Here is a 20,727-nt window from a genome sequence, read left to right on the forward strand (position 1 = left end):
ATAATGACTGCAAACACTGCCTTCTGTAAGTCTTTGTTCATGGACAGGCAGTTGAAATCTTCGGAAGGACAGAGCTTTCTAGAGGCACGTTGGAAATAGCAGTTCAAATGTTCTGGACCCAAGAGGACTAAGGTAGAGAATAACAGAAAATAGCGTCTTCCACTTTAGCAAGATTATATGACAGTACATCCCTTATGTTCTTCCTCTTTTTGAATGACTGGAGTCCACTGAGTTAGTTCATCCTTCGAGGACTCCTGCTTGAGTGCATCCAAACCCAAGCATGTGAGGTTCATGGTCTCTGCTTAGTGTTCTCCAAAAGACTTTCTCCTCATCTTTGACCTTTACGAGAGTTGTGTACATAAACAACAGAGAGACGACACAAACATCGTTCCTTTTCAGTTTTAGTTCTGCCCAGTGTTTGACCACTTAATAATTAACTGAATACCAATCTTGTTTGTCTTCAGTGTTTGACAGAGTACATAGAAAGCACCTTTGGTGTTGTGTTTGTGTACAATGTTCCTCTGGAAACAGTATCTTTTTTTGAACAGCAATGGGGTCAGTAGGGTCAGAATTCAGAGGTCGAAGTCCCCCGAAGCTTTACGTAGCCACTGTTGTCTTTCAATCGCTCGTATGATGTGGTTTCACCTCATGTCCACTGGAGGGAGAGAAAGAAAACAAAACAGCTGTCAACAAGCAATTGCTTTTTTTTATTATTAAATCTGGTGCAGATTTAAAGTTATTTGACTGTGATTTTTTCCTTAGTAAGACATGCGGTTTGTGTTTGGGTGACACATATCCACCACACAGTGATTTTAATGTGGGTTATCAGGCAGTCTGTGCACATTTAAGAAAGAAAGACCAATGTGAAAGACACAATCTTTGTGATCAAGTTCACCAAACCATCAATCCACACATTTTCATACACAAACACGCAAACTCTTTTCCAAAAACCTAGTGAGCTGCCTAGCTAGACAGCATTTTTTGGCATCATAGACACACTGCTGAAATATGGCTGTTTCAAAAGATATGAAAATGGTTTCAAAAACCATATGACGCTTTATTTGATCCTTCACAAAGAAAGTAATCCCAAACAAAGCAAAGTACTTTTATTTAATTCACTGCTAATGTGTCTTTAAAAAAAAGGGCTATGCTAGTGGCTGTCTATGAAAAGCTTTCCAAAAGAAGTCACTTCCATTTCAGTTACGATGACGCCTTAGAAGGTATCTGGCTAAGTAGGCAAAAGACAGCAAGGCAGCTCACTTGGTTTTAGAACAGAGCTAAATTATATAGATGGTGAACACAATTTGATTTCATGAAATAAGTTGCATCAAACAGACAAACCCGTGACACATGCAGCAAAGCGAAAACAGCACAGTGCAAACGTCTCTCTAGTTCAGTGTTGCGTGACTCTGATTGGACGTCTCTCTCGTTCTCCTGATTGGATCATGCTAATGATTGGTTGAGAAGTGGCAGCGGTTCTGCCTACAGCTGTCCTACCTGCAGGATATTTTGGTCCGCGAAGTGTAAGGAAATGTTTGACTTTTATTGAATATCCTTGTTGATCTGTGCTGCCACTGCATGCTTTCTGTGTTTCCGTTTTTTACCGTTTTTAACTGTGAGTGGGCCTGGAAACACAAGTTTGGGGAAGAGTTCAAGCAGATGATGGGCAGAGATTGGTTGAGTAGAAAAGAAAGAAAGAAAGAAAGAAAGAAAGAAAGAAAGAAAGAAAGAAAGAAAGAAAGAAAGAAAGAAAGAAAGAAAGAAAGAAAGAAAGAAAGAATTTATGGCCTCGGGGAGGTGTAAAACAGACTGTAATTGCACTTCATAAATATTTGAGCCTTATGAGCTTCCAACCCTTTTATCTCGGCACAAGAAAGCAGAAACCTGTTGAACCTGAAGGAGAAACCTCAGACACACGTCTACGTGCTTCAGCATTCGCACACACCTGTTGCCTTTCTTATCCATTCAATTGCATCATTGGCCAGCACAGTAAAACACAAGCTCACGCAAACATTGACGTTTTGCAATAGCAGACTGACCAACAGGTGTGTTTGTCTGTGGTAACAGCACAATGCCACAGGCCGCTGAGTGCACACTTCATCGCCAAACAGTCATTCAAAGATCAGGCTAAACATTCTGTGTATGTATGCATGACATGTATACCTGCGTCTGCTTCCACGTGCTCCATCACATGATGCTGTGACGTGCACACGCATTCCAGGTGATCCTCTAACCGGACAAGCACCTCCTTCAATTTCGCTTTCTTACGCGATGAAAACTCTACCTTCGCCACCTGGAAGAAGAGAGAAAAACCGGGTTATCATGTCAGCTCTGTATGCCGATTTTTTAAAGCTCCAGTCCGTAACTTTTTTAAGTTAAAAATAATCCAAAATAATTATATAAAAAAAAACTTATTCTGCCAGTGGTCAAAACTATCTGCTTGCCATGGCTAGATTCAAAACGGTTAGCTTGTAATAATGATTTTAATTCCAGTGGTACTGGTGGGTTTCCGCGGGAAATTCGAGCATGTCTTTGCGTCATGACGTCACACCCGTACACATAAAGAAGGAGTTTCGGCTCCTTCGGCTATACTGCGCGTGACGAGATGTTTAGATGTATAGGCTTTTCTCGCAGCACTTTACATGATTAAACTTATGGCATCCAGAGAGATCCAAACAACAATCATCAGTGTCAACTGGAGATTCAGCAGTTATAAAACCCAAAAGACTTCGTACTTCGGATTTAAGGTGGCTAGCGAAAGAGAAAGAAACCGTCTCATGCGAACACAAGGATTAAACATCGGCGGGGCTTTTGAAAAGTGCGTGAACTCCGTGTTTTGAAGGGGTTCAAAACGGAAAAAGAGACGGCTTTTTTCTGCTGAACAAGTAAGACATTTCAATAGTTCAATCGTGTAACAGTACGTTTTCTTAATTCACACAGTTATGGAGTTTCCTTTGTTGTGCCTTTCTCGTTTTGCTATTATGGAGAATATGAATTCTGAACTACACAGGTAACCATAAAACACATTAAATTTAACATTAGTCACGCTATGCTGATGTGATGTTGTTAACATGAATTTGAGAACAAAGTAGGCTATAATTTGCACGGTTGCTGTAAATCGCGTTGATTAAATCTAACGAAGCTTATCATGTCGAATGCTTTTTCCCCCTTAGTTGGTCAGAACAAAAATGGATGTTATACTTGTTCAGAAGACATTTTCTTATGAAAATTCTTATGTTGGTCAAACTTTCAAAAAGTGAATCTGTGATTCTGTATGACAGTAGGCTATCCACACAGCGCGGTGACTGACAGCAGCACTCGCCTCAAAGCACTGTGTTCATCCGCGCTGTTTCATGCCGATTTACAACCCACGTAAAGATGATAATTCCGCGAATCACTGCAGTTACAGATTTCGATCAGACAGATGGCGACAAAGAGGAAAAGTTACGGACTGGAGCTTTAACTTCGAAAAACGTATATACCTTTGCCATGCATAATTATCAATGGTATTCAGATTTGATGTTTTAGCAGCACAGATTCTTAACTGACAGGGTACAACATGACCAGTTAGCTCAGCTAACACTGCCAAATGGCGGAAACAGTGAAAAAATATGTAGAACAATTTCTGGGCAATATGCCCAAAACAGTTACATGTTGCATAGTTAAAGCCCCACTGCAGCACACTAAACTCAAAATAACCACACAGCCTTAGACAGGGGTCGACTCGTGTCTTTTGTTGTGCTAATTTTAACGCTTGGGCCTATATTCCTTATCATTGTTCTGCTAATGCTTGGCTGACCATATTCATGGTGGGTGGGTATATGTTTAGACAGGGGGTGTCCAATCCTGCTCTTGGAAAGCCACTGTCCTGCAAAGTTTAGCTCCAACCCCAATTAAACACACCTGAACCAGCTAATCAAGGTCTTACAAGGTATACTAGAAACTTCAAGGCAGTTGTTTTGAGGCTAAACTCAGCAGGACAGCGACCCTCCAGATGAATGAACGAGTTTGAACACCCCAGGTTTAGACCTATTCTGCTAGTTTTTTAATCAATGCTGGTCTAAGGTGGCGTTTACACAGAACGTGTTTCTGCATTCCACTGCGCTGCTTTTCCATTTTACAAAACGTGGCACTCAAGTTAAAAGAAGTTCAGTTTCATTGCGTTTTTTCCCATTACGCCTCTTTTTAAAAAAAAAAAAAAATCACGTTCTGTGTGAATCACCTCTAAGCTAATCTTTTTTAGAAGGGAATTCCACTTAATTTGGTAGAAGTTTGGTTTTATGGGTTTGTTAAAGAGGTTCTGTAGTGCGGTGAGGAATGGTACTGGGGTTTATATAAACAGAACTAATGTGCCTTACTGTGGTAGTTCGGCCACTTCCTAGGTCGTTCCTGATGGAGCAAGAGAGGAGATGAGGTTCCTCAAATCCAACCCTAGAGGGCCACTACCCTACATAATTTATCCCAAAACCTGATTAAACTCACCTACATATAGTATCTCTGAAGACCTTGATTAGCTTGCTTAGGTGTCTTTGATTAGGGTTAGATCTAAACTCTACGGGGCAGTGGCACTCCAGGGCTGGATTTGAGGAACCCTGCCCTAAACGTTGTAATCTGGCTGACATATTCGTTTACATGCGCATTATATGTATTCTGAACCAGGCTGCAGCTCATGCACACTGCCCAGTTGGAGCATTCAGAACTGGAGAAAGTGTTAATCTTAACCACGATAATCTCATCAGAGCTACTGCGAGCTTATTTGCTGACATATCTAAAAAGAAAGCTGACATATACAATATGTAAGAAGAGCTTTTTAGCAAAGAGCTTCTTCAATGACCAGTTTGTAAGAAGTGAGACATAAATGAACGCACATTTGGTAAAAAATAAAAGGTAATATGTCCACATACACATTGAGTGTGCAGAAAAGGACAGAGCATTTGCAATGGGTTGGCTAAGCATTCAGGTTTGCATTTGTGTGCGTATTTTTCTGGCTTCAAACTCAATCACTAAATGCATGACGCTCCAAGTGCAAATAAAAACTCAGTCTACCGTGCAAGTGCAATTGGTTTAACATCATGGAACAAATGACGCAACACTTGGAAACTCCTACAAACCTATAGAGAAACATACAGAGCGTCAAAATGAAGGTGGGGAGCGAGAGACAGTGAGACAGGCCAGTTTCGGTCGCTCTGTCCACCGGGTTACTGGTTTATGCCTCTTTCCCTCTGTCTGCTGCCCACCTCTCCCTCCTCTTGGACATTCTTGCGCTTGGTTATATTTACAGAGCCAAGTCTAAAACAGCCCGTGGCGTGCAAGAATGTTCTGCGACGGAGGATGATGGGTGAGACAGACACTGAGGGGCTTGAGAACCAGTCGGGGGGTTGGGTAAGGGGTTCAGGAAAGGGTCATAACAAGAAAAAAAGAGTCCCCACATCATCCTTTGCTGCCCCCGCCCCAATATTTCCATTCAAATTCAATTTATCATTGCCTTTGCATCTCGGTTTGAAGTCCACAGTGACTATGCCTGAACTTCACACATGCGCTCGCCCACATACTCGAATGTGCTTTATAAAAAGCCCCAAGTTTCTCAGGAGGCCCTTCCAAGCTCTATTTATAAACCACTGTGCTTTACGCCGCAATGAAAGCCCTGCGAAATCCCAGCGCAGCGCACTAATGGTGTGACATCTGATCCGGCCCCGGCTCCAGCAACCCCAACCCCCTCTGACTCGCTCCTGAGCTCTGTGAGGACTATTGTCCAGGGTCCGGATAATTGGCATTGGGATTTCCCCGCAAGAAAGGTCGATAAAGAAAGAGTGAGAGAAAGAACGGGCATCAGGAGAGGTGCATCATGGGTAATTAGCATGGGAACAAAGGGAAATGGACAACGTAGCCAGGGGACAGGCAGTTTTGCTGCACATCTGTCAGTGGGTAAATCTGACGACAAAACGCTGCGGATAAAGCGAAACCGAGAGCCGCGGAAAGAGCGGGGGTCCGATGGCAGGCAGTCGACTGGTGGGGCGACCCGAAAAGAAAGAGGGGTGTGGGGAGCAATCGTTCTTATTGAGTGAGTGACAAAGAGAGGCCTGAACAGGAACAAGGGATGCTGGGGGGGGGGGGGGGGGGGGGGATAAGGGAAACTTTTATCTCATGACCTGCATGTCTAGAGTTACAGAAAGAGTGGGTGAAATCTCTGCTGTAAAACACACACACTGGCACTCAGACAATCACGAAGATAAGGAGAAAAGGTGATCTAATCTGTGCACTTCCTGTCATAGCCCAGAGAGCCAGAGAGTGAAAAGATGGAAAGAACACTATAGATGTGACGGCAATTACAGCCCACATGCAAACAAAAACAAACGAGAGAGAGAGAGAGAATTGTATTATATATACAATATATGTATATATATATATGTAGTTATATCCTATATTTTAACTTCATGACCATGTAAAGTTGGTAAACAACATTTACATGATATGCCAGAATGGCCTGTTTACATAGAGAAAATATGCATACATGGAGAAAAATGGCATCGATGACATAACCTAAGGGTCCACCACTAAAAGTAATATTTACATATTTTATGGAGGAATTAATTTAAGTATTTCAATAATCTTTTTCAAACCCTCTACAATGTCCATAGACTTCCATTGTACTGTAAGTGCATTACTGTAAACATCATTTTGCATCTTACATTTTTTCAATGCAAAGAAATAGACTTTAAAATTAAAAACTGCATGCTTTTGTCAATTTATAGATTATATATTATTACATAACTTCACAGAAAGATGTATGAAACACTGTTAAAAATTAGCTTACTGTAAATGTATCCCTGAAAACAGAGCTATGTTGTTCAGTCTTTGTCAGATACATCAACCTTTCCACTCTGATACAACAGGGTCTTTTGGAATAGTCTGCTCTTTTCATTTTCTATATTAATACCACGTTCATTCGAATTAGCACTATTTGTGTTTCCTCTGCGTTTGCGTCCGAGATGAGGCCCGTATCCTCACTAACCTGGGCCATTTGAGGCTCTTTAATACCCAAAATCAACACTCGGAACACATCGCATGCTTCCCCTGCCAGAATAAACCATGTATGATTTCCCTTCATACCAACCTCTGAAGGAGGGATCCAAATCCGGCTCATCCAAACACATAAACACTCACCTTTTGAACCACATCACATGCTGTATTCTTGCACTCACTTGCAAACATTCCAAATCAGGAATATCCTCACTTAGTCTCTTGATTAGGAAAGAACAGCGGTGTGCCGGATTTAGTAACTTTAGCAGTCTGATTAACCAGCGATGAAAATAAAATAAACAGCACCCATGCGCTCCTCAGATGCCTATCTAGATATTCCTACTTCAAGGAAACTCCCGCTGCCTTTTTCATTGTTGATGGATAAGGATACGTTTTCCAATTTGCTCAGTTTGAGTTCAGGTATGCTGATTTAGAGATGGATTGATACGAAACCTCAAAACCTCCCAGAAAACCACATAAAGACACACCAAGAAGAGACTAAAAGCACAATGAAATAACAAAACGTCTGTCATCTTTAACTCACACTCATGTCATTCCAATCTTTTCCTGACCTAAAATCACCATTAAACAGTCATAATTTTGTTTTTAACAACCATTTTTATCACCCACTGTGTTTGCTACTGTACCTTAAAATATATAATTCAGCGACAAAACAATTGGAAAAATTAAGTCATTCGATGCTTGCTAATTTGAGGCAACGTGACCATTGAGCAGAGGTCAACTTCATGCAAATGAGCAGCGATGTGATGTGGCGGCTCTGGGAGTGGAGACAGTAAGTGTGTTTAAAGTGCATGAACTTTAAAAGTTTGATTTCAGTGGGCCTAAAACAATATTTTGTTGTTTAAAAACTATCCCTCTAGGGCCACTGAAATTGTGGCAGTACTTTTTTAAGTTAAAGTACTAGTCTACATCAAATATCAGTCCTGTTTTTCATGATATGTCCCTTTCAGCTTTCTGCTGTGTTAACCGATGTTTAAATGTGGCCTTTCTCTCACACTGCAGGTCTGATCACTATGGAAGCTTGTTTCCGCCTCAGAATAAATTATTTTCAAAGATACAGTAATTGCGACTTTTTATCTCATAATTGCGTAATATAAAGCCGCAATTGCATGTTATGAAGTAAACTTGCAATTCTGACTTTTTTTCTCGCAATTGCGAGTTTATATCTCGCAATTCTGACATCTTTTCTCGGAATTGATATAAAGTTTTTTAACACGCAATTGCATCTTTAAATCACACAATTCTGACTTTATATCTCCCAATTGCGTATTATAAAGTCAAAATTACGAGAAATATTAAATTCTGAGAAAAAAAAGAGTCAGAATTGTAATTGCGAATTTATATCTCACAATTCTGACTTTATAACACATCATTCTGACTTTATAACTTGCAATTGCGACTTTATATCACGTTCAGAATGACTTGCGTTCAGAATTGCGAGATGCAAACTCACAATTGTGAGGAAAAAAAGTCAGAATTGTGAGATAAAAGTCACAATTACCTTTTTACCTTTTTATTTTTTTATTCTGTGGCGGAAACGAGCTTCCATAGATCTGATTCTCCTCACTATAAAATGAGGTTTATTCTGTCTGGGCTCCAGCTCCTCTCCCCTCCCCCAGTACTCCACTGCAGCACCTGTTGTAGTAATGTGTGATGATGTTTGCATGCGAGTGTGTGTGTGTGTGTGTTTTAGCAAGGCTAATAGACACAAACTGCAACACAGCAGTTCTGGTAAAACCATTAGTAGCGTAACACCAGGACTGTAGAAGAGAGAGAGGAGGGGAACTGAGGTGAAAGAGACTGTACAAAACAAGGAAATGGACAAATGTGAACTGAACAGGAGGAAACGTATTACTTAATATTTCGCCAGAATGGAAGTTAAAAGGTCCAAATGTCTTTTTGATAGAAGCATGTGCTGAAGATCCACCCGCCAATTTTAGCCTGATTTGAACTAAAGCTGAAATATGTATGTCATATTTTATTGCTGTTTTGACATCTGTTACTGAAACAAAATCTTTGCCAACAGGTTTGGAGATTTCAGTTCCAACTCAAGCAGATTGGAGCTGTACTAGCATGACAAGAATGGCTGATGTGTGACCCGACTTGCCTTAAAGCAACTTTAGGTGAAAGACTTGAACAGAATCCATCAGAAGAATATGCTGTGCTGGTAAGAAGAAGAAAGAGCAGCTATCAACTCCTGTTACACTTTACGTAACAGCTCAATCACTACTGTGAAAGAGAGAGGGAGACGGGCTAAATGCCAGAGAATACATGAAGAAAGATAAAAGGATTGCAAAAGAGAAGAACATGCAGCAAGAAAAAAAAGTAGCAAAAGACAGACAGACAGACAGACTAGGTAAAGTTTAACTCCAGTAAGTGTTGATAGACTCATTATCTGGTGTTATGTTCCACACCCAGCAGTGTTTCCTTTGAAACAAGCTTATCACTGCAATGAACCAAAGTACAGCAGAAATGTGGCAAAGCACACACACACACACTGAGGCCTATTTACAGTCTGTCTTTTTTATATCACGGCTCTGAACAGCGGTAGCTTGTGCAGACCTGCTCCTTTTTTAGGATGAGAAGGAAAAAGTAAGAGAAGGGTAAATATATCTCTTAAGGGCATTTGCTCAAATATATACAGCCATAGCTGGAAAGAAACACACATAATATATTCTCGACCCATCCCTGTGCTAGGTGCTGGAAAAAAACCTTACAAGACTAACATCTGTATTCATTTTATGTGGAAAAAAAAATGGATAGTGCTATTCAATCAACTGAACCTCCATTAAGAAGATTGTGAATTATGAATAAATGTTTCAAAACATTTTCACCGCCATTCAAAAGCACTTTGGTAAGAATTTTGTAATGTTTTTTAAAGAAGTCTCTTATGCTCACCAAGGCTGCAATTACTTGATGAAAAATAAAATTGTAAATTTGTGAAATATTATTACAATTTAAAATAACAATTTCCTATTTTTATGTTTTGAAATGTCATTTATTCCTGCAATGAAAAAGCTGAATTTTTAGCATCATTACTCTAGTCTTCAGTGTCACATGATCCTTCAGAAATCAATGATGATTTGATGCTCAAGAAACTCACTTGCAGCTCTTCTCTGATGATGTATTTACTGACGCGAGGGCGGAGCAACCTGTCACTCACATGAGATCCACCAATAGCAAACCACAACCATCCAACCAATTCCATATGGACAAAATCAAGTCCAGCCCTACATGTTTTCTTGTGCGAGAAGCGGTTTCATTCATTTATATGTCACAATAGGGAAGAGAATACTACAGCACCTGCCATTTCATGCTGACTTTAAGTGGGACTAAAAGGGGGTGTGGCTTGGAGTGGGTGTGTCCTGATATTTCTGTGGGTGATATGTTGTACCACTTGTCCTGCATCTAAGATGGCTGGAGTTTGACCAAATATACAGTTGTCTAATAAATAAACAACAAATAAAATATTTTATTGCACATCTGGGGCCGTATTCACAAAGAATTTTAAGGCTAAAAGTAGCTCCTAACTGGCGAATTTAGGAGCAACTCCTAAAAATAATGGGCGTGTCACTCCTAACTTTAGGACTCCTAATTTTTTTCACTAAGAGTAATTCACGAAGCATTTTAGCCCTAAAAGTAGCACCTAAGTCTGGGACAGCTTAAAAGAAGTCGAGAGGACTCCTAACTCATTAAGACCTATTCACGAAGGATTGTAGCGCATACCACCGCCTCTCGCAGTCGTCCGGCGTCCGCGACACAAGCGGGAACGCTGCATTGATCTGCAAACAAATCCTCTCCCATGTCTCACGCTTAGTTTTGCTTGATATCCCAGTGCCGAATTTCCCTTTTATTATTTTTTTTTTCAGCACCAACTGGGCCAGCAGCAGTAACTGATCCTGCGTCCAGTTGGGCTTTCTTTTCCATTTTGGCGAGTTCATAATCCACCATCATTCAACTATTACATTAATTCAATAGGAGCAACATTTCCTTGCTTTAAGTAGTCTATTTAGGCTAATAGGATGTCAATTAATGTGTTAATGCAAAGTGTTAATGCAAGTGTCGTTTTTCATTATTAGGCAAGTGGCGGTTTTCATTAGGGTATTAGGCTACCTTGATTTAATTTAATTTAATTCACGACTTTTACTCTCTCTCTTTGTCTTTTTAGAATTACACTTCACTGGGGCCTGCACAAACATGTCATTATATATGCATTTCGATGACATTACTATTATTATTTTGTGTAGGACACAGACATATTTAGATGTCGTAATTCCATGATTTGTTGCGTCTGTGTTATGTTCCGCATGATGGCCCTGTCATCTAACAACCAATCACCGTGATCATTGCAAGGAAGCTCGTGCATGAGAAGTGACGTCATCCATAGCAACGAAGACTCACTCTTAGTTTAGGAGTTGTCATTTTTCCTTACTAAGAGTAGATCTGAAAGGCGTTGTGAATAACTTTTAAGAGAAAACTCCTTGCTAAAATATTTTAGTGCGATTTAGGAGTACTCCTAGTGGTAAGATAAAATTCTTTGTGAATACGGCCCCAGGAGTCTTGATGCTTAAAGAAATAGTTCACTTCAAAATGAAAATTCTGTCGTCATTTACCCTCAAGTTGAAAAAAGAAATACTATGGAAGTCAATGGGGTCCATCAACTGTGTGGTTACCGACATTCTTCAAAATATCTTTTTTTGTGTTCAGCAGAAGAAAGAAACTCATACAGGGTTGGAACAACTAGAGGGTGAGTAAATGATGACAGAATTTTCATTCTGAAATGTGAAACTAATCCTTTAAGATATAATGTCAACATCAACCCCATAGTGCTGAAATATGACTTCACAGGACTCGGGATGCAGTGCTTTTACCTTGACAGTACGGTGATGTTTTTTGGAGGGGTGACAGCGCATGTTGCCTGTGTTGCAGCAGCCTGTACAGCGTTTCACCTCCACGCACGGAGGCCATATTAGGAAGTTTGCAGCGGTGGGATCCACTTGACTGCGGGGGATCTCGTGGATCACTGTCCGTGTCTTGCACATGGCGGGTACCGCCTCCTCTACTGAACACAAGAAATGAGGATGCATGGAGAAGTTAATATCCTAGAATAAAGATATTACTTTATCAATTAGCTCAAGCATAATCACAGCAAACTAAAATAAAAATAAAAAAGAATAATTAAAAAGAAAATGGTATTCAGTAACATGGCATTACCATTTTGTCCAGTTATATAATATACCGTATATAACTGATAACTTGTATATAATATATGGATCTTGCTATACAATCAACTGAACGTCCATTCAGAAGATGAATAAAGGAACAAATGATTAAAAAACGAATACATTTATAAAGTATACACCACCAAAGCTTCTCTGTAACTGATGCCATCCAGCTAAACAAAAAGGCCCCTTAAAACTGCAAGAGTGGCAAATATTAAAGAGGGTTTTTAATATTTACCTAACCCAAAATAAGACCAGGGCACTGAGATCGGCGTTCGATCTGAGGTTTAGACTCAGAGCAACTGTTGTAACCAAAATGGCACACAGCTATTCTGAGGCCGTAACAGTTTTTCTGTGCGTTTGACTGAGTGATTGGGAGGTACAGAGGGGCCGAAATATCCCGGCACACAAAGGCACACACACACCGCTGCACTCCACGATTGATGTGAAAGGGAAGGAAGAGTGGATGTCAGAGCTCTATGTGCCAGTGTGAACTCTGTTCAGTTCAGCGAGCTGTGACATGAACTCTGAATGTTTGGAATTTCCTGGCTCGGATACGTTTGTGTATCACCAATCAAAATACTCTCACGTACAATCAAATAAAGAGGTGCCCTCCAATCATTATGATTTCCTGAATACAACTGACATGCTCTGCTTTCTAAGTGCTGAAAATTTAAATTGCACCAATCAAAAGCATTAAAACATCTTCATGACACCCAAACTTTTGTAGTAATACACTTTCCCATGCAAAAATGTGCTGCCACGAGGATGTTTGGTGCCAGATTATTGTTCCCAGGCTGTTGGTTGATAAGCTGTTCTTAATAGTTTTTAGTTAAATGCTATACACAAATGCAAGGCCTGCTAAAGTTGTACCATGGCAATAGTAAAACCATATATCAACAAACGTTCTGCCAAGTTCATGAACTGTTTATGGATGCCAAGCAACTGCAGAATTGATCATATCCGATTACACAGCAAGAACTAGGCCTACTAATTGATGAAATACTTCTTAAACTGAAGGTTTGTCTTACCGACACTCCTCTTCCGTCTGTGGGACAGCTGCAGACTCTTGAGATCTGAGGAACCGGCCTTATATGAGTGATGGTTCTTCTGGTGGTGCTTCTGTTTGACCTCCTCGATCACCTCATTTCCAGGACCTCATCAAAACACAGGTTATCCATATTAACTTTCATGTTACTCAGCCAAAAAGACAAATCACTTTCCCCCCTTTTAAAGCCAAGATCAATCCACAATGAGGCTATTGAAAGTCTCCAGTAGATGCCCTGCAGCCTTTTCGAGGCGAAATGGCACTGCCGTGAGTGGCACCAAAGCATGAAATAATTTCCTTCTTCAGAAACTCATTTTTCCACAAACAATGGCTGCTTTATTCACGAGCTTAATTGGAAATTCATCACGATGGATTTCTGGAGGAACCATGTCATATTGGCCCTGAATGCGGTTGCCAAGTTTATTATAATGTCTTATGTACCACTGACAAGCCCAAAGAAAAAATCTGAACTCCTGACAACCTCAGTGGTTTTGCCACTGGTACGGATGAGTAAGACAGCCATTTTACGCTATTTAAAGAAGAGGAGGGACTGTGGGACTACTAAATACAAAATCAGTTCAGTTATTAAGTGCTGCTGTTTAAACGATTCATTGTGCTTACGAAAGGTTCACATTAATAATAAGGTTTAAAATCATGCGTGACATAACGATTAAGAGATTGGTACATTAAAAAAGAAAAAACGAGAAGATCATTATTTTGATTTCGAAATCGTTTGAGCATCAAGCGTGTCCTCTGAAACATGACGTAATTTCCTTTATTCCTATACATCTAGTTGCACTTTGAGCGGACATTCAGGGACTGAAAGCATATTTATGATATGATATATGTTATATGATATATTTTGTCAAAAGTCTGATTGACATGTAAACAAATAACGACAGTTCACTAGTTGCATTTTATTATAAAGTGTCATAAGTGGTGCTGTGTGGTATGAGGTATGAAAAAAATTAACTCCTGAAGAAAAAAAAGACATAATAAATATATATATATAATTTATATTTAATATAAATTTGGCATATAATGCATACATTATTTGTGAACAATTAAAACAAATAAAAAATTAAAGAAAAAATATATACTTATATGCATACTGTAAAATTATTGCACATATAGATTAAAAGTGCTATTTATATTTATATAATGCATAAATTGTTTGTGAATATTAAAACAAACAAAAAATAAAAATGAAATATATATATATACACATACACTATACTCTACATGCATACTGTATGTATGTATATATATAATTAACAATATATACACTACAGAAAACTATAATAACCCTGGTTGATCGTTATCTGATATTGTTCTATATTTTAGCTTGGTTTAGTTTAGCCAAGTATACAATGCAGTTAAACATCAAACTGACTAATGTGTGACGGGCAGAAGGACTGCGCCCAGCTCTGAGCGACGAGGGTGGGACCGTCAGGAATGCTGAGAGAGCACAGCACCCAAACACACTCTCTGAACTTAAAAGACTGCATGACCACACACACAGTCCTGAAGCAGGAAACACAAGTGACATGTGTACAAAAGCCCCACTCTGTTCTGTGTCTCAGTCCGTCTCATCTTTCCTACCAAATGGAAGGCCATTGTTTTTAAGTTGTTTTTCAGACTCAGTCAAAGAGTAAGCGCTGACCCGCAGAGAGAGAGAGTTCAGCATTTGATCCTGCACAACACACCTTATCTCATGTTCAGATCAAAACTCAGTGTTATGATGTCAAACTCAAGAACTTTGTTCTCTCAAACTCAAAAACACAAGACGGCCGAATGGAAGAAAGTACAGTAGGCTACTAGTACTACTGTCCAAGTACGCTCAAAGGAACAGGTCACCCAAAAATGAACATTTTATGAAATGTTGTGGAGGAAGAAAATGGAACAATGTTGATTCATGTTGTTTCAAACCCGTATGTGAATGAGCAAATGAGATTGGAGATCCAGGCTGGAGGGATTTTCAGTGAATATTGACTTAATCTTGAAATTTATTCATGCATTTTTACCTTTTGATATGGATTTGTTTGGTTTATTTGGATTTGTCAGTGGTATAAATACAAAGATATACATTTTTATTAATCCAATTCAAATCTTGCAAAAGTGTCATATACAATTTATTTAAAAGTGACAGACAGACAGGATAGATAGATAGATAGATAGATAGATAGATAGATAGATAGATAGATAGATAGATAGATAGATAGATAGATAGATAGATAGATAGATAGATAGATAGATAGATAGACAGATAGACAGATAGACAGATAGACAGATAGATAGATAGATAGATAGATAGATAGATAGATAGATAGATAGATACTATCAGTAGCCTAATTATTATTTATTAAATCATTTATTAATTATTTAATGATAGCAAATATGGAATTTTATCTTAAAATGTGCAATTTAATAATATAGTTATCATTTATTTACTATATAATATATTTAATAATATATTTAATATATACATATTCTCTCTCTCTCTCTCCCTCTATATATATATATATATATATATATATATATATAGAGAGAGAGAGAGAGAGAGAGAGAGAGAGAGAGAGAGAGAGAGAGAGAGAGAGAGAGAGAGAGAGAGAGAGAGAGAGAGAGAGAGAGAGAGAGAGAGAATATGTATATATTAAATATATATATGCCTATTTTTTCAAATGTTTTTTTCATCACTTATTCTTCCAGAAATGTAAGTCATACAGGTTTGGAAAGACAAATGCGTGGTTAAATGATGACAGAAGTATGACTTAATTCATAAGTCTATTATTCCTTCAACTCCTCTCCGCTCTAACCTTGTAAAACTGACACATTTTCATCAAGTATCATTTGCCAAGTGATTTTTATCCACATTAGCTTGAAGAGCAATAATTACAGGGACGATCAACCAGTAGCGAGACACTTTTGTGTTCCCTCCTCACGACTGCACAATGCTGATGAAAGCATTCTTCCAGTAACTGTGTAAATTGCAGGTTCTGAACTTATAATCTTTGCATTACCAGCGCAGATCTTTAACCACTAGGCCTCTATCATCAAACCCCTCTGCTTCTAACTATCTCTCTCTCTCTCTCTCTCTCTCTCTGTGAGCTTTCTCTGAATGAATTACAAAGGACAACATTAGCCCTTCTTCACGGATTGACAGCTGTCCTTTCATCAAACAAAAGCGCGTCCCTCCATCTGTGGCGCTTTCTTGCTTATGTGAAAGCGCGAGCGACAGGAGAGGCGGACAGATGGATGTTGAGAAGTTAAAAGTCTGCTGGGAGGCGCAGAACAAGTGCAGTCTGTTCCAGGTGAGCGGAGGGGTCACGCGCCATGACCTCGCCGAGAGAGAGACACCGTTTCCTCCCTAAATCACTGTCACTGCTTTCACGACCTCTAATTATCCGTCCATTAGCGGGAGATGCCTATCTGTGCCTTCCTCCTCTCATCATCCGCTCCTCGCGTGGACAGTTGATGAGGTTAGCGCTCTGATCTGAGGGATAACAGCCCGCTACTGCTTCCTAAATGAGACTAATCATGAACCGAAAACAGGAAAACACTCACAGCAACAATATCGATAGTCTGACAAAATGCGTTTTATAATGATTTCGCATGTGGTTCATGAGTGGTTAAGGTCAAGAAACGAAAACTTTAAGATTTCAGTGAACATCAAAACAACCTATTCCAAGTCTTTCTCTTTCTCTCTGGCTGACATGTGACGGCTTTGAACAGTCTTGACTTTTAAAAGATCTGAAAAGATACCATCAGTGGCGTCAGGCATCTTTTACTAGTCTTTGGGTGTCAGTCAGACTATTTATGTTGAATGTAGATTACTAGAGCACTAAAGCTAAAACCTTGAATGTTTTAAGGTACAGATTAAGATAGATAGATAGATAGATAGATAGATAGATAGATAGATAGATAGATAGATAGATAGATAGATAGATAGATAGATAGATAGATAGATAGATAGATAGATAGACAGATAGATAGATAGAATAAGTAATTATTATTTAATAAATAATTAATGAATTATTTAATGATAGCAAATAAGGAATTTTATCTTACAATTGTTAATTTAATAATATATTTATCACATATTTAATATATCATATATTTCATTACATTTCACCCAAAAAAATCAAAAGAAAAAAAACTTAGAAATTGGCCTAGTTTTGGACATTATTATCATGATAATTAAGCACAAATTTTCATTAGCATATATAATCTCAAGATTTTACAGTTCCCATATTCTAAATGGTGATTCTCATTATATTTTCATTACAGGATTTTTGATTTCAACTGTGCTTAACCAAGGGGTTTTTCCTGAAGTGACATGAATGCATGCAAAATTCATAAATAAAACAAATTATATTAAATAAAATATATATAATATATATATATATATATATATATATATAATATTTTTTTAAATAGCAAAATAATCTTTTTTTTCCATTTCGGAATGAAATATGACCCAGACATGTTCTTGACAGGTGTGGTGAGATTAACCCACATAGCATGTAAATAACTTCTAATTCAAACCAACAGCGGAGCCAAAAAGCCCAAATAGCCCAAAAGTTTTTAAAAGCTGATATTTTATATCAAACTTCAAAAGAGCACCTCCATTTGATATATTGCGAGTGCCTGTGTAAATACCAGCTCAAGTGAACTCAGAGACGGCTCGTGTTAGTGATCACTGTAATATTATCCAAACTAAAAAAGGCTGAAGAAGACACAGAAGGAGGAGGAAAGCAAGTACCCCAACACCCCAAATTATACTGTCTTGGGGTTTTTTTGTTTGTGTAATTACCGGTAACTCGCCTGTAAATGAAATTATAGTGGGCAAATGAAACCACTTGCGGACAGCTTAAGTATAGGAAAACTTGGCTTCCCATTCGCCGTGACGTAAGCCCGGACATATGCATTGCTCTAAAAACAGAAGCAATCTGTAAAGAACTATTTATGACCCTCCACCCATTGGCCAGTATAACGATACCTTTAAATTGTTTTGTGCCACTCATAAAATACAGCTTCACGGCTTTGTGACATGTGCCCGATACACTTAAGCCACACGGCAACTACAGCAAACACCTGTAAACAGACCCTGCCGTCGAGCCCAGGAGATTAGCTACTGAACAAAGTCCACTGAGGTGTCAAGAAGACAATGAGCAGAATTTACCTGGGGAATTTACCTCCAGTAGCCGCTGGAGGTCGCTGATGCTGTTGATTTCGCTGTGGGACAGTCTGTCGATGAAATCTTGAGGGATTGCAAACTCCTTCTGCCGGCATAAAGAGAGATCAGATGCGGCGTTTGATTTCGACTAATCTGTTATGACACCGAAGATTGTTTCTACGCGTTGCACTGACAAACGTGCATCAGTGGCAATGTGGCATACAATGAAAGTCTTCAAAGTTGATAAATCAGTCATTCGGAATAGGCATTTCTTATCACATCAACAAAAATAAAGTATTGCATTTTATACATTAGTATATAACCTACATGGAAATAAAATCAAATAAAAAACATTCTCCTTACATTTATATTTTTTCTTCAGAATTTGGTTGACACTATTAGGCAATATCTAAATGATCCCTCATTAAAATGATGCACAATGCCGTAAAAAAGCATGAGTTATAATGACAGCGTCTTGAATAAATTACGACCAAGCGTCTCCTCTTTGTATAATTTCATCAGATTTTTTGTTATGTTTGTCAATAGGGGGCGATCTTCAATAGTCAACCCTGTTACCGTGATTTTGTGTAGTAAATCAGCTGTTTACTGAAAAGTGGACATTTGGAGAAATATCAGCTTGTGCACATGGTCAGTAATGGCTAAATGAACTAGAAAAGCCCTCAAAAATAGTCAACCCTGTTACTTTTTTTTTATCAATAGGCTATCCCAATTATCATATGTAAAAAAAAAAAAATTGTATGATGGAAATGTTTTGTACCATTAAACAGGCACTCATTTTGTACAATTACTCTCAAAGAATCTAATAAAAATAAACGCTTTACATATTTTTTACTTTACATATTCCAAGAACAGCTGATCTGCTTATCACATGTTCACCCGCAACCACAATTTTTGAGTTGATACCATAAAAAAAAATAAAGAATGATATGGAGCTGAGATTCAATGAACTGAAATAATTTATTAATAACCTCATTAGGAAAAATACTGTAAAAAAAATGACATCGTGGGACTGATTCAATTTAAAGCTATATGCCAAATATATATTAGGTGCATGGATTATATAAACTCTGACCTGCACCAGTGTGACAAGAACTGTGCAGTGGATATAACAAGTGTCCGTTTGAGTGAGATCTTTGGCACTTTACCTCAGCAGTTGCCAGCAGAAGGTGCGAGGTGAGGAGCAGAAAGCAGCAGAATAAGGTTCTCATCTCCTTCCAATGTCAATTTTCCACCCGATAAGAAAGATGAAGACTGTAGGAGCCTTAGAACCGCTCCTGAGCGCAAAGAGTCCAGAACCATACCTTGAAGAGATCTCCCTTTAAATGACCCGAAGCACCAGCTCAAGTCTATAGAGGAGTATCCAAACTGTCCTGGTACTCCAGGTGCTGGTCCAAATACGTCCTGTGAGGAATCTCAAAAGTGATTTAGCTTGCAAAAGGTCGTCATGGCTGTCCAAGCCTGAACAATCCAAAGACAGAAACCCTTTTGCATTGCCTAGGTCAATTTATAGAATAAAACTCTAAGAGAAATTCTTCACAAAAGTTTATTAGCGAGTCCATGCACCTCATATAAGAGCTCAACACTGGATCTTTAAGAAGCAGGTCGTCATGCAGTGAAAGTACAATCCCAGGTTAGTATCCATGAATAAAGAGCTCAGATTGGGTCTTGTTCTCTGGGGCTCGCGCACTGAATGCCGTCTCGAGCTCGTCTGATCTGCGGAATATATGCGCCTCCCCTCGCGCTCCGGTAATCACCGATGAGCGCTCGAGGAGGCGGTTGGCTGGAGCTTTATGTGAAATTTAACCCTTTAACCCGTTATTGAAGAAATCCAACCTCAAGTTTGTATTAAGAGGTTGACGGGCCCTCGTTAAAATCTTAATAGCCGCGCTTGCAACCTCTTTAGCTGCACAAGCATCGTGTTAATCAAACTCTTCATTCATAATAGCCCACAACAAACATATTAAGTAAACAGACATTAATTAAAAGTTGTTATATGAACCAAATTCACTAAGCGTCATTCATCCTAGCTATGCTGACACGTAAAAAAAATAATAGCGTTATTCTTTAGATTCTGCGCGGTGATATAGGCCTACGTGAACTGTTTTGAGTCGTAACTGGGTCAATATGTGCATTAAAAATAACGGTAAGTAACACTTTACAGTAAGTTCATTTGTTAATATTAGTTAGGCTATTAACTATGCACTAACCATGAGCGATAC

General features: G+C 38.8%; 1 protein-coding gene across 4 annotated transcripts; it reads right to left on the reverse strand.

Annotated features, from left to right (window-relative positions):
• Positions 1 to 220: 220 nt before the first annotated feature.
• pdgfab (platelet-derived growth factor alpha polypeptide b) lies at positions 221 to 20,385 on the reverse strand. 4 transcript variants are annotated; one of them, XM_056232973.1, is made up of 7 exons: positions 19,654 to 20,385; positions 18,494 to 18,593; positions 13,295 to 13,420; positions 11,913 to 12,100; positions 2,164 to 2,293; positions 1,498 to 1,625; positions 221 to 655 (listed from the first exon to the last, which is right to left on the reverse strand). In XM_056232973.1, the coding sequence occupies exons 1-6, from the start codon at positions 19,714 to 19,716 to the stop codon at positions 1,543 to 1,545; spliced, it is 690 nt and encodes a 229-aa protein (XP_056088948.1). In that variant the 5' UTR covers positions 19,717 to 20,385; the 3' UTR covers positions 221 to 655; positions 1,498 to 1,542. The 4 variants fall into 4 exon arrangements, with proteins under 4 accessions (XP_056088948.1, XP_056088941.1, XP_056088933.1 ...); XM_056232966.1 differs by having other exon boundaries at positions 11,913 to 12,103; positions 18,494 to 18,590; positions 19,654 to 20,379; XM_056232958.1 differs by having other exon boundaries at positions 11,913 to 12,103; positions 19,654 to 20,370.
• Between the last annotated feature and the right edge of the window lie 342 nt (positions 20,386 to 20,727).

This window comes from Rhinichthys klamathensis, unplaced genomic scaffold (assembly GCF_029890125.1).
Source record: "Rhinichthys klamathensis goyatoka isolate OS25496 unplaced genomic scaffold, OSU_Roscu_1.1 h1tg000015l_1, whole genome shotgun sequence".
Taxonomy (NCBI): Eukaryota; Metazoa; Chordata; class Actinopteri; order Cypriniformes; family Leuciscidae; genus Rhinichthys; species Rhinichthys klamathensis.